A 12,897-nucleotide genomic window follows, 5' to 3' on the forward strand; every position below is an offset into this window, starting at 1 on the left:
TATTTAATTATGAATGCGTAGTTTTGGTAATTAAATAATACTTTATGATCCTCCCCACTCCCTCCCAGCCCCAGGCAGTCTGTCTAGTTTGCTGACGTCACGGACAGGAGGACTGCCGCTGCTTTGTTTGTAACGTGGAAGTTACAGTGTATATCCTCTCCGCGGATTACTTTTAATCAACTTAATAACCCGTCATTAATTAATAACAACGCATAACGCATCGATTACATTCAACATCATAGAAAGGCTGATGTCGCACGTGTAAGGCTACCAGATCGGGCTCGAAGCCGTCGTGTTGTGTGTTGGGTGTCATTTAACAACTTTGCTCCGGTGGATGGCCGCCAGATCGGACTTGTTGCGTCCGTGATCGAGACAAAAGTGTCCCGTATGGGTGTTGTGTTGGCCGGCTTGAGACGCGCGGCTGTCCCGGTGCTGTCGTCCTAGCAGCCACTATATAGTCCCATGACTACTGTAAACTGTAGCGGCAACGAGGAGCTGGACTTCAGACTCATTTTTGGAGAAGACGCGGCTCGACAGCCGCTAGTTGAGGCTGCGCCAGGCCCCAATGCTGCAGGTGAGGGAGACAGATCTGTTTATGTATGGGTTATTATTCATCTGTTGTATTTATACACTGTTCATTATTAGCAGTGGTGGTAAGTACTCAGATGTTTTGCTTTAAGTAAAGGTAGCAATACCACAAACACAAGTTAGTAAAAGGCCTGTGTTCCAAATGTTACTTGAGCCAAAGTACAAAAGTATTCGCATCAAAATAGATGTGCAAGTGCCTGAGATGTAGTGGAGTAGAAGTAAAAGTACTGAACATTTGAAATGCGATCCAGCAAAGTAAGACATTAAAATGCCTCAAATTCGAAGAACCGTAGGCTACTAGTTACTTTACAGTTTACACCACTGGAGACAGATCTGGATTATTAATCTGTTTTATTTATAGACTAGTTATATCCCTTCTGACGAGGTCGCCATCAGATTAATTGCGTTTCTCTCCTACTAAAGTTATTTTCTTCAGCGGTTAAAGTGCCATAAACTGAACTAAATACGTCTTATACAATTGCCATATCCAATGATTGAAGTATTTATTAACAGTTTACAGAATTACAGTACATTTCAAGCACAACTCGATACAGAAACGTAACTGAGTGGACGACACCATAAAGCATTACACTTGTTTTGTTTACAAGCGGGTCTACCGCCTTTGAACTAAACTAAATTCCTAAATAGTTAAACTTCAAGTTAAGTTTAAATGGGGTGAGTGTTCAGGTGAATACGTGTTGCATTATAGATTGCAGAAGTGTCTTCTGCATGGTCCAGCGCAGCGGCTCTAGTAGGCGGCTAGCTGGGTCAGTGGTTGTTGCACAAAATGAGAAACAAACCGAATGAAAGTTGACACCCAGCCTGTCAAAGCAGGGAAGTGTGGCTTTTACAAGTGTTGCTTCCTTGTTTTGTACCCGCCCTAACAGAACAGCCACAGTGCCGGACAGACAACTGGCACTGTGGCACTAACTACACAGTGCACTCTGGCTCTGACAGCTCCCCAGCCAGGGCGAATACAGGTCGAATGGGCACCTGACCTCAATGTTAAATTGGCTATTTCTTTACCCCAAAATGTAAATATATAATATAATAATAAATAAATGTATGCTTTTGAAAATGCAGGTCAGAAATAATTATAAAATAATATAAAGGTATGTACATGATTTGAACGTGCACAGTTGCATCATTATCTTGTTTATGTCCATAATGGCTAGCTATCCACAGGTTTTGCAACAATTGGAGACCTTAATTTAAATGTTATTACAATGATGTATCCCCTCCTTTTATAAAATATAAATGTGATCAGGTGCCCGCTATTCCTGATAGTTACCCTGGCAGCTGGCATGGCCACACTAGTGGCACTGCCCCCCAGGGACACACTGTTGCATCAGATAACACATTGACATTCATTACATTCATGGGTTTTTGCATACAAGTAAAGAGACCCATTTCATGTTCCCGTATCAAGGCACAATCAGCCGTCTCTCTGGGCCTTTTTGCATTTGGCATTCAGAGCAGGTGCGTGGGTGTCTGTGTTATGTGAACTGTGGTATTCATAGTGGGGTAGCTCTGCGGACACGGCCAGCATGTTGGCTACACAGTTTCTCAACCTATGGGTTGTGGCTCACACGTAGGTCCTGTCACTCCTGTGAGAACATTGCCAGTTGGCCCCCAAATAATGGGTGAAACACTAAGATTTACTGATATTTTTTTACAAGCTAGAACACGATTGATCATTAAAATAAACATGCTCTGAAAATGCCCACCTATCTGACCATGGCATCCTTCATATCATCAAGGACCCACAAATGTATATGGATTTGGCCTTGTGGAATGGACCTCATCTGATTATATGTTGTGCCAGGCAGTGCAGGGACCCTCGTACAAGATACAATGTGTTAAAAATGTCTCAAAGATCTTCCAAAATGCCACGTGTTTTGTCCAGGGTATATCTTTTTTAAATGGCCAATGTGCTTGTATGTGCTATTTTCAAATAGCTGAAGTGATTTTGTTAGGGTGGTGTTGTTGGGCGGACCCTCTGAACCACTTGGACCCCCCTGGGTGTCCCCGGAACTCATTTTGACAAACCACAGGGCTGCAGCAGCGATAGTGAGCTTGCTGAGTAGTTGCAAGCCGATCCCCAGTCCGCCTACAGAATATACTGATGGATTCTTGTGGCATATGTTGGCACACAAAACAAATGACTGAGGACAATAGATGGCATTGATGTCGTGCCTATTTGTTTTCATTTTACTACTGTCTCAGCTGTCTGTTGGCTAATGGAACTTTAGATCAGTGGTTCCCAGAGTGAGGTCCAGGCCATGCAGGAACCCCAGGGGGTCCAAGGCAGAATGGTGGTGTTTAGCTGTAGAAACACACTGCCCTCTTGCTCTATTTTGGTGTTTTCACTGTTTATTTTGGTAGACGGGAATGTTTTTCGACTTGACTACAATAAACAGTGAAAACACCAAAATACAGCCAGAAGGCGGTGTGTTTCTGCAAGCTAAACACCACCTCACTACTCCACTGGCTGATAACTGCTGGCATACAGGGAAATGAGGGGTAAAAACAATATTGAATGTTATGTGAACACGGGGGAAAGTTACACTGTGCTATGCCTTTACATGCACTTTCCACCCCTGCTCATAAAGCTGCTGCAACCTGTGTAACCACAAATGAAAGTTTGCATTGCAAATGTTCGGCCCTCATACAGTAGGTTGTTTAATGGTTCACTTCTACTACTGCAAGATTAATTTAATGATTGTGAAGCGTCTTTTCTTTTTCTCTTCGACGCAGTAAAAAAAGTCCTTTTGCTCACCTACGTCAAGGGACAGGTGCGTAGGAGTAGTCAACATGAGAAAAGCAATGGAGCTCAATGAACACTGTCTTCACTTTGAGCAGAAATTGAATGATACTTTTATTCCATCAGACATTCATCCCAAGTTCTGAGCGACCGAAATGTATCATTAAATTAATTTCTGCAGACTCCTTCTTTGCTTTTGTCAAACGAATCAACGCAAATTAAATGGAATGGATTTACTGCACAATCGGCTAAATATATTGGCATGATAATAAACCACTAGCCCTATTTTATACTTAATCTTGTGATGTAGTTGTAGAAAAATGGGAGGTGATAGCGATGTGTGATTAATTGGCAGGCTTTCCCAAGATTCCTTGCGAAGCATAGCAGAAGCAAAACGGAAGAACGGTAGGGGATGTTCGGTAGACCAATCAGTAGCGCGTGCCTTCAAGATTCCGCTTGACTTCCTTCTCCCGTTGTAGACGGGTCGCTTCAACGAACTGCAGCGGCCAATGAGGCATCTATACTTTTAAAATAACTGATACATAGAAAGGGGCTAGCTGAAATGACATGATCGTGACTTCTCTCTGCATCCAGGATATGGCGAAGTACAAGGTCCCCGGTACGCCTCTGTGGGGAACCTCAGATCATTTGATTGCCCCAGTATTCAGATCACCAACAGCCATCCAGACACGGGCAGCTTCCAGGATGCCAAGGGGTCCGGCGAGGCGGAGAGCCAGGGCACCGAGCAGCAGACCTGGAACAGAGATAACCTCTATCTGTCTCTGGATCCCTACTACAGGGATGCTAATCTCAACCCAAGGTTAGCATAGTTTATTTTTTATTTTATTTTATTTTTCCTTTTTATTATTCTTTTATTTAATTTAAAGTTTTTTGTTTTTTAGCTTTTTACGCAGATAAATTTTTTGAATGTTTTGAAAAGGTGGTTTTAGGCGCTCAGTTGGCGCAGTTCTAGCCTAAATGTCTGTCCAGTGTCCACTGCCCACCACCGCATAGGCTGTGGGTTTGAGCGTCTATTACGAACACAATTGGCCAGTGTTCGGGGGAGGGGTGATATTTGTCACTGCACGTACTCCTACGGGCTTGGGCCGCGCCTGTCAGCAGGACTAAGGCTTTATGTCCTCTCGGTGGGGGCTCCTCACTGGCAGGTAGTAGGATACAAAAGCAGTGACGACACACAAATGTGTTGGGGAGAAAAAGGGGTGAAAAGAAAAGGTGGTTTTAGTTTAGTTTGTATTACTTTTAGTGTTGGATTTAGTTGTTTTAATTGTAATATGGTCAGGTCAGGGGCGAGATTCGGCGAAGATTTTAGTTGAAGTTACTCTTGTGAATTATACATAATACAGTATCAGTGAGTTATCGTCTTTTTGTAAAAACCTAGTTATTCTTTCCTTATTTCATTAGTTTGAGTTAATATCCCCGTCTCAACCCACAGCCCGGGCAGCAGCCTGTCGTCGCGTAGCTGGCTGTCGGACATCTCGTCCTGCGAGTCCTTCTCCCATGTGTACGACGACGTTGACGGGGAGCTGAACGAGGCGGCGGCTCGCTTCACGCTGTGCTCCCCGCACGGGACCACGCCCTCTCCTCTGCCCTCGCCGGGCTGCGGCGGAGGGGCGTTTGGCGTGGAGATCTGGCAGCAGCAGTACCAGCACACACTGGCCTTCACCCAGGTTATTATAGTTTTCAATTTGGGAAATTAGTTTGATAACGGGGCTTAAAAGTAGCAGAGCTAAATATTATGTATGAAGAAAAACTACGGATATTTTCTCTATGATTTCAGTCAGTTTGAGGTAGTTTTGTAAACACTATATAATTTCAGTTACTGTAGTTATAGTTTGTCTTTTTTGTAAAGCCCTGTTTATTATTTTGTTAGATTTAGTAAAGTGTAATAACCCTGGCCTTTACCTAGGCCCTCTCCCCCCACCAGTCTCCCCGCCAGTCGCCCTGCCCGTCCCCACGCCACTCGCCACGCAACAGTGTCACCGAAGACAACTGGCTCAACCCACGGCCCACATCCAGGTCAGTGGTGGAAGGAGTACTCTGATTTCTCTTCTTAAAGTTGCATCATATAACTTGTTTTAGTGAACAAAATGTCATTTTGTCCAATCTGTATGGTAGACAACCTATATTGCTATTCTTAGCGCCATCTGCGTAGATGTACGGAAAATGGAATTAATACGGCCCCCTGCCATTGCTGTAGATGTACGGCAATTGATCTTTTATAGTGGTTATGATAGATCGAGTTGTAATGGTAAATGGTGCATTTATATAGCGCTTGATTTCCAAAGCGCTTTACATAGATTGTAAAGGTACTTAAACATCTAAAGTCCAGTTACTTTCCACCACTGGTCCAGGTCCAACTCCAGGCCCACGTCCCCTTGTGGTAAGAGGCGGCATTCCAGCGCTGACGGACGAGCACGCTCCCCCTCCCCTCACCACTCACCCAGTCCTACTCCAGGTGAGCACCGGCACTATTATTATACATATGGCAATTATTTTACGTAATCACTATTATTGTTGCTTTATTAGTCAGAATCATTTCCATTAATCTGTATTTTATCGTCACTTATTATATTGTATTTTTTTTCGAAAATATTTTATTCTACTTTATCATACTACACGAAAGCATCAAAAGTCGTGATGCATTTGAGCGTGTAGATCTGCTACTTTAAAAATTCTAACCCATTCTGAGCGGGAACCCCTTTGTGCCGCGCTACGAGCTTGTAGGTCTGCTATTTTTGAAAAACCATGAAAATGTGGCACAAATCCTCGAATATATATTTATATATATAATAAATATATATTTCAGAGCCAACGTTTTTAACTCAAATCTTTGCTTCTGGGGCGTCCCAAAATTCTCACATGTCTCCCCCCTGCTCCGCTCCCTCCACTCCACTCCCGGTCGCTGCCCGCACAGAATACAAAACTCTGATGCTGGCATTCAAAGCAACCAAAGGTATGGCTCCCCCATATCTTTCAATGATATGAACCCTACAAACCCTCCCGCTCACTCAGATCAGCCAACACAGGGAAGCTGGAAGTACCCTCACTAAAAACACCGGGACAACACTCCACACGTCCCAAACTCTTCTCCCTTCTGGCTCCAAAACTGTGGAATGCACTTCCCGTTGCAGTCAGAACTGCAGCATCACTCCCAATCTTCCGCCGTAGTCTGAAAACCCACCTTTTCAGACTCCATCATGGCCCATAGCACTTACCCTACCCCCTTATATAGCATCTTTGTAGACTTAGATAACATGCTATAAGTCTGTATCAAATGCTATGTAGACAGCACTATAATTGCATTGTATGTAGTCATAGCACGTCATAGTACATATGTATAGCATAGTATAGTATATTGTATAGTTAATATGTATAGTTTCATTATATAGATATTCCACTGTTACGTTCTTAGCTTCATGATAAATGCTTTTTGATGTGATGATGTGATGTATTCCCATGCTTTTTTGTTCTTGCTTAATGTAAATCGCTTCAGATTAAGAGCGTCTGCTAAATGCCTAAATTGTAAATTGTCCCTGGAGCAACATATTATCAGATGGGGTTCAGCGGCCAATTACATATGATCTTGGGGGTCCTTGACATGGAAACATACAACATAGGTTTTTCAGAAAACTGTCAGGATTTAGAAGACATTTGTAGAATCGTTCCTAGGTCTAAATGGGCTAATATATAATATAAATCCGTCATAATGAGGACAGGCCTGTCTCCAGGTCACTCTCCCAGAGGCAGCGTGACCGAGGACTCCTGGATCGGAAGCCCCACCCTGGGCCCCGTTCTCTATGGCTGCTATCCTGAGCTGGACATTCCCTCCAAAACCAGGAGGACCACTAGTACTCCTCAGCTGTCGGCGTTGTGTGGCCAGGGAGAGGAGCTGGGAGCGTCGCTGCCTTTCCTGGACTCACCGGGAGGAGGAGGAGGAGAGGCGTGTGTCCAACAGGATGCCGGTCTGGCTGAGCTGTTTCTCCCGGTCCCCTCCTTCAGCTGGAACAAGCCCACACCTGGCACCACTCCCCTGTTCAGGTTGGTGCTTCTTTCATTATCATTGGCAGAAGCAGAGGTTGTAGTTGTAGAAGTAGCTATCGTGTTTAACACTATCTTCATTTTGGTTCCTTAATATTACCACTAGACCGGTTTACTCCGGGACGACGCACGTCAGAAACGATGCATCGACTGCTGCTGTTGTTGTTGATAACATTATGCATAGGCACAAATGGGAGACAGACAGATCTTGGGTACAGAATTCGCGCTCTGCAAAAAGCTGGTCTAAGCCTTATGTATTGTTTCCCGTCTCCAGGAGCTCATCGCTGCCCCCTCTGGACTGGCCCCTGCCCAGCAAGTATGGCCCCTGTGAGCTGAAGATTGAGGTGCAGCCAAGAGCCCACCACAGGGCCCACTATGAGACGGAGGGGAGCCGGGGGTCTGTCAAGGCAGCTTCTGGAGGCCACCCTGTCGTCAAGGTCAGCGGTTCTCAAACATTTTCAATGTCAAGGACCCCCCAAATTGATCACCGATGTGAAACATTGCTGTTATGGTCGATGACCGACATTTACTGATGTTGATATTAATTGTATGAAAAGGAAAAACGAGCACAATATTGACATTTTGGCCCATATCCGAACATAAACAACTTAAATGTAAGTTGTCAACTCGTTGACCACATGAGAGAAGACTTGTTAAGAGCTCTTTAATAGCACGTCGTCGTGCTGTATGTGTGCCACATCACTAAAAGTAATTATGATACCATTGATTTCACCCATTATGGGCGGGAACCCCTTTTGGTGTTTTAAACATTATGTTATAATTTAGCTATTGAAAAATAGCAGATCTAAAAGCTCAGCTTGTAGGTCTGTTATTTTTGAAAAATCATTATGGCACTGCCTGCCTTAATGCAATGCAATGCTTGTGCTTGTTTACAGTTGAGTGGCTACAGTGCTCAGCCAGTCAACCTGCAGGTGTTCATAGGAACAGCTGACGAGAGATATCTGAGACCTCACGCCTTCTACCAAGTACACAGAGTCACTGGGAAAACCGTGTCGACTCTGTGCCTGGAGAAGACTGTAGGCATCACAAAGGCTCTAGAGATACCTCTTCTGCCAGAAAATGGCATGACGATCAGGTAATGTTTCTTTTATTTTTGTTGTCGTACGATTTGTCACACACGTTACCACAGTCAAATTTGTTCTCCGCATTTTACCCATCTCTTGGAGCGGTGAGCCACAGCCAAGGAGCGGTTAAAGCACAAGTACACATTGGTAGAGGTTGTTGTGTAGTTATAGTGACATGATGTAACTAGTCCGATTGGAAAGACATCTTGCACCGTTGGTTATAAATGTACGTTCTACAGACATTTGTTTGCGGTGGCCCAACAACCCATTGGGTTAGGAGGATAGTATTCCAATAATAGTCTCCTTATTCGTTGACTTACATTGCACAGTGAAACGGCTCTCGAATGCACTCTTTTAGCACATAAAATAACTAAAAAGCTGATTCTAACAAATTAACAATATATAACCTCGTTATCAATGTTAATGACTAAATGTGAAAGAAAAAACAGACCCGTCTGAACTACGTGTTACTGTACTGTACTGTACTGTACTGTACTGTACTGTACTGTACTGTACTGTACTGTACTGTACTGTACTGTACTGTACTGTACTGTGTGTGTGTGTGTGTGTGTGTGTGTGTGTGTGTGTGTGTGTGTGTGTGTGTGTGTGTGTGTGTGTGTGTGTGTGTGTGTGTGTGTGTGTAACTGGCTGCCCACTGTCAAACTGCACTGGCAGTGTTTATGTCCTTTGTACAAGGTATTCCTGTACTTCTCATTATGTGGACATAAATAAACATTTCAAGTGTGTGTGTGTGTGTGTGTGTGTGTGTGTGTGTGCGTGTGTGTGTGTGTGTGTGTGTGTGTGTGTCTGTCTGCACAACAGAGGGTGCCATTTATTCTTACGGCTTTGATTTCGTTCCTAAATCCACCTTTTACGCAGATCAGTGCAGTTATAGGCCTCATGGTGGTGCTATAACAGGCCGTTCTGGATAATTTGGGGCAGAGGTTCGGATACACGGACGGAGTGCAAAACATACTCTCCCCATGCCTTCGGCCTGGTGGAGACAATGATGCTTTTAGGAAAGAAAGCATGTCAACTAAATGAAATGTATTTCTTGATCTTCAGCATCGACTGCGCAGGCATCCTGAAGCTGCGGAACTCAGACATCGAGCTGCGGAAAGGAGAGACAGATATTGGGCGGAAGAACACACGAGCACGTGTGGTGTTTCGGGTCTACATCCCTCAGCCCGACGGCAGAGCCCTGTGTCTGCAGGCAGCTTCTGTCCCCATAGAATGCTGTGAGTTCATTTGGCGGCAATAGGCGATCTACAAGCTCATACCGCTTCACAAAGTGACACGTTGTGAGCTTGCTGATCGGCTCGGTGAAGAGAGTTGGTGTAGACTAGGAAGACAATGAGGGGGCCAAGTAGACCCCTGGGGTACACTGGTTAACGAGGTGATTAAAAGTGCTGTAAGAGGTATTCTTTTGTTAAAATAAATAGTTTAACCATTGCTATATAGCCTATAGACTGTTCAGTAATGGGTCTCCCTGTCTATCAAGTTCTTTTATCAACGGGAAATACATTTACAGGTGGGTTTCCAATTTCATCCAAGAATGTATCAGACCAGGCAATGTTTTTTCCAACATTTTAATCACCAATCTTTGTTTCTGCGTAATATAGCTTCAGTTTCCTGTTCTAGCTGACAGGAGTATCACCCAGTGTGGTCTTCCTCTGCTGTAGCCCAGATCTGGACCATGAGTGTAGACAAAGTATTGTGTACTAAATGATTTTCCCTTTCAGCCCAGCGTTCAGCTCTGGAGCTTCCCCAGGTAGATGGCTTCAGCCCATCTAGCTGTGCTGTTGACGGGGGGCCGGAGATGGTCATCACTGGCTCCAACCTGTCCCCTGAATCCAGGGTCATCTTTGTGGAGAAGGGTCCCGGTAAGACTGAGTGCATGCATTTACAGTACACTGACTTTTAAAATGAGTACTTTTTAACTGGTGGATATTTAGATTTTGTGATGAAGCTACCCCCGATCAGTCCATCAGGGAATGAGCAAGGCCACGCAATCCGTTGCTCCAGAGTAGTTCCGGAGCAACGGATTGTGTGGCCTTGCTCATTCCCTGATGGACTGATTGAGGGTAGCTACTGGGACGTAAGTCGGGATTTGATCAACCCCGTCTGGGTCGCCTGAGTGAGGGGTATGATGTTGGTAGACCCGAAACCACGTTGACCTCAGGAAACATCACTGAGGATACGTCCCAGGTGCATCCATGCAATGTATTTGTTTTAGTTTAAAAAAATATATACAGTATAATCATTTGGGGGGTTTGAAACTGTCTAGACGATATTGTTATTTGTTAGTGGTTCTCAAACTCTTCTTGCCAAGGACCCACAAAGATTTTCAAATAGATTAAAACATGTTTGATTATCTTTTGGTCAAAACCTCAATAATTTCGAGATCAGCATCGGGCCCAATCAAATCTTGTATTCAAGTTCTAGTCATTTTGAGGGTGAAGTATTGCTTTAATTTAAGCATGACAGTGTAAGAATTTAGCTGAGAGGGAGCTGTGAGTAACTGTTTTCTTGTCCCTCAGATGGAAGAACGCAGTGGGAAGTAGATGTGAAAGCTATTCCTGAAAAGAGCAAAAGTGTAAGTTTACCAACATAACTAATGCATGTTGAATGAATTCCCTTTAAAACAAGGCCAGACAATTAACCTAAAATATATATAATAAAAAGTCATGACTGACATATTTAATATACTTTCCAAATTGCATTGTGAACTTGTAGATCTGCTATTTCAACTTGATGTTTTGTGTGACGATGTAGTATGATCAAGTAGGAGTAGGGCATTCATTTATGGGGAAAAAACTAAAACGGTTGGATATAAATGTAGTGTCGGCCCAATAAGCGGCAGGAAATGAGCACAGAGTCAGGAGGTAAAATGCAGCCACACCGTGATTTATTCAGAAAAAAAGGTTACAGCATGGGAAATGGCATGACACAAGCAGCAAAGACATAGGACATGTTGGTGCAGCTCCACCATGTCCTCTCACTGATCTAACACTGAGGCCATTTTTTAAACTAGCTCCTCACCCCTCGCCCTACACACTTCTACTCGGTTTGAGCATAGATATATAAATAATAGAGACGCAATGCAAGTGGATGGGAGGGGAATTCCGGTGCCGTCTCAATTATTTATATATCTATGCTCAAACCAAGTGGAAGTGTGTAGGACGAGCGGCGAGGAGTTTCAAAAAAGGGGGTAGGTATACTTCCTGGCAGCCTTTGATAGGCAGCTGAAACAATCAGTGCAGACTCTACCATATTACCGGTCAAACATGCAACACTTCTGAACCCCACATAACCCACATCACATGAGCCTATAAATCTATATCACTACACAGGTAAGTAAATATCAATTATGCCCACTATTACAAGATAAATCACATATCCCATTATCATTAGCAGCTCCAATGCATAACTCAAACACGCCCTGGCCATTTCACTGTGGTCCAGTCCAGACCAATATATGGTGCTCTGGTAGCCTGGGGACTCCTTTGCCCGAACACACTGGAACAGACAGAGTATTCAATTACGCATAACACAGTCTAATATTACATATTACCTATCCTGCCAGATAGGAAACAACTCCCATGTTCATAATACGTTCAATAAACCAGTTCAACTCATGACTTTTCCTTTGTGTGCAAATACAACTGACTAAAGTGCATTATGCTGTGCAAATATAAATACTTCAATCAAACACTGGTACAATATGTGTGCAAAATAAGCATAAATGTGCAAAATATAAGTAACGGAGGACCACTTCGTTACAATAAATATGGAGATATTATGTAAAATTGTGACAGGCCATAATGGCAACATCCTCCTTTGTGTGTTTCAGTGCAGCATCGTGGTGGAGATCCCCCCATACCACAACAATAAGAGCACCAGCGCAGCACAGGTCCACTTCTACGTGTCCAACGGCAGAAGGAAAAGGAGCCTAACTCAGAGCTTCACGTACTTGGCGGGCGCCACTGCGGCGCCGTTCTGCTTCGTCCCTGCCGGTGGCCGCGGCGCCGCCGGAGCTCCGCTGATAAAGCAGGAGCGCTGTGAATTGGACTACATGCCGGCCCATAATCCACCTGGCGTCTATTCAATGATGGTGGCTCAGCTGCCCTCCCCCGACCGAGCCTTCTGTCCTGACAGGCCGCTCTACGATTACCCGGCTCCGCCGCAGCCGGCATATTCACCTGCACGTGAGAACTTTTCCTTTTTCCGCACAAAGGCCCTGTGTGCCACATGTGTGCTGCTGCATCTTATGTACTGTAGCTTATCATCGCTGTCGGGTAGAAACCGCCATATCTTTGAGTTTTTTTCGTAAGTTAACACCCTGCTTTATAAGCTAAATGGTGCATTTATAATAAAACGCTTTATTTTATCCAAAGTGCT

General features: G+C 44.2%; 1 protein-coding gene across 3 annotated transcripts in view; it reads left to right on the top strand.

Annotated features, from left to right (window-relative positions):
• Positions 1–110: 110 nt before the first annotated feature.
• The window catches only part of LOC308314686 (nuclear factor of activated T-cells, cytoplasmic 3-like), a 28,341-nt gene continuing 15,554 nt past the window's right edge, over positions 111–12,897 (top strand). The window contains exons 1-12 of one of the 3 annotated variants that reach the window (XM_080762316.1): positions 111–574; positions 3,947–4,172; positions 4,806–5,040; positions 5,280–5,389; positions 5,725–5,828; positions 7,090–7,411; positions 7,686–7,848; positions 8,308–8,507; positions 9,562–9,734; positions 10,239–10,379; positions 11,037–11,092; positions 12,350–12,704. In XM_080762316.1, coding sequence (XP_080618442.1) covers positions 463–574; positions 3,947–4,172; positions 4,806–5,040; positions 5,280–5,389; positions 5,725–5,828; positions 7,090–7,411; positions 7,686–7,848; positions 8,308–8,507; positions 9,562–9,734; positions 10,239–10,379; positions 11,037–11,092; positions 12,350–12,704 — 2,197 coding nt within the window. In that variant the 5' untranslated portion in view covers positions 111–462. The remainder of the gene's footprint in view (positions 575–3,946; positions 4,173–4,805; positions 5,041–5,279; positions 5,390–5,724; positions 5,829–7,089; positions 7,412–7,685; positions 7,849–8,307; positions 8,508–9,561; positions 9,735–10,238; positions 10,380–11,036; positions 11,093–12,349; positions 12,705–12,897) is intronic. The other 2 variants (XM_080762317.1, XM_080762318.1) reach the window with 2 other exon arrangements.

This window comes from Protomyctophum bolini (genome assembly GCF_963924005.1).
Source record: "Protomyctophum bolini genome assembly, chromosome: 4".
NCBI classification, from domain to species: Eukaryota; Metazoa; Chordata; class Actinopteri; order Myctophiformes; family Myctophidae; genus Protomyctophum; species Protomyctophum bolini.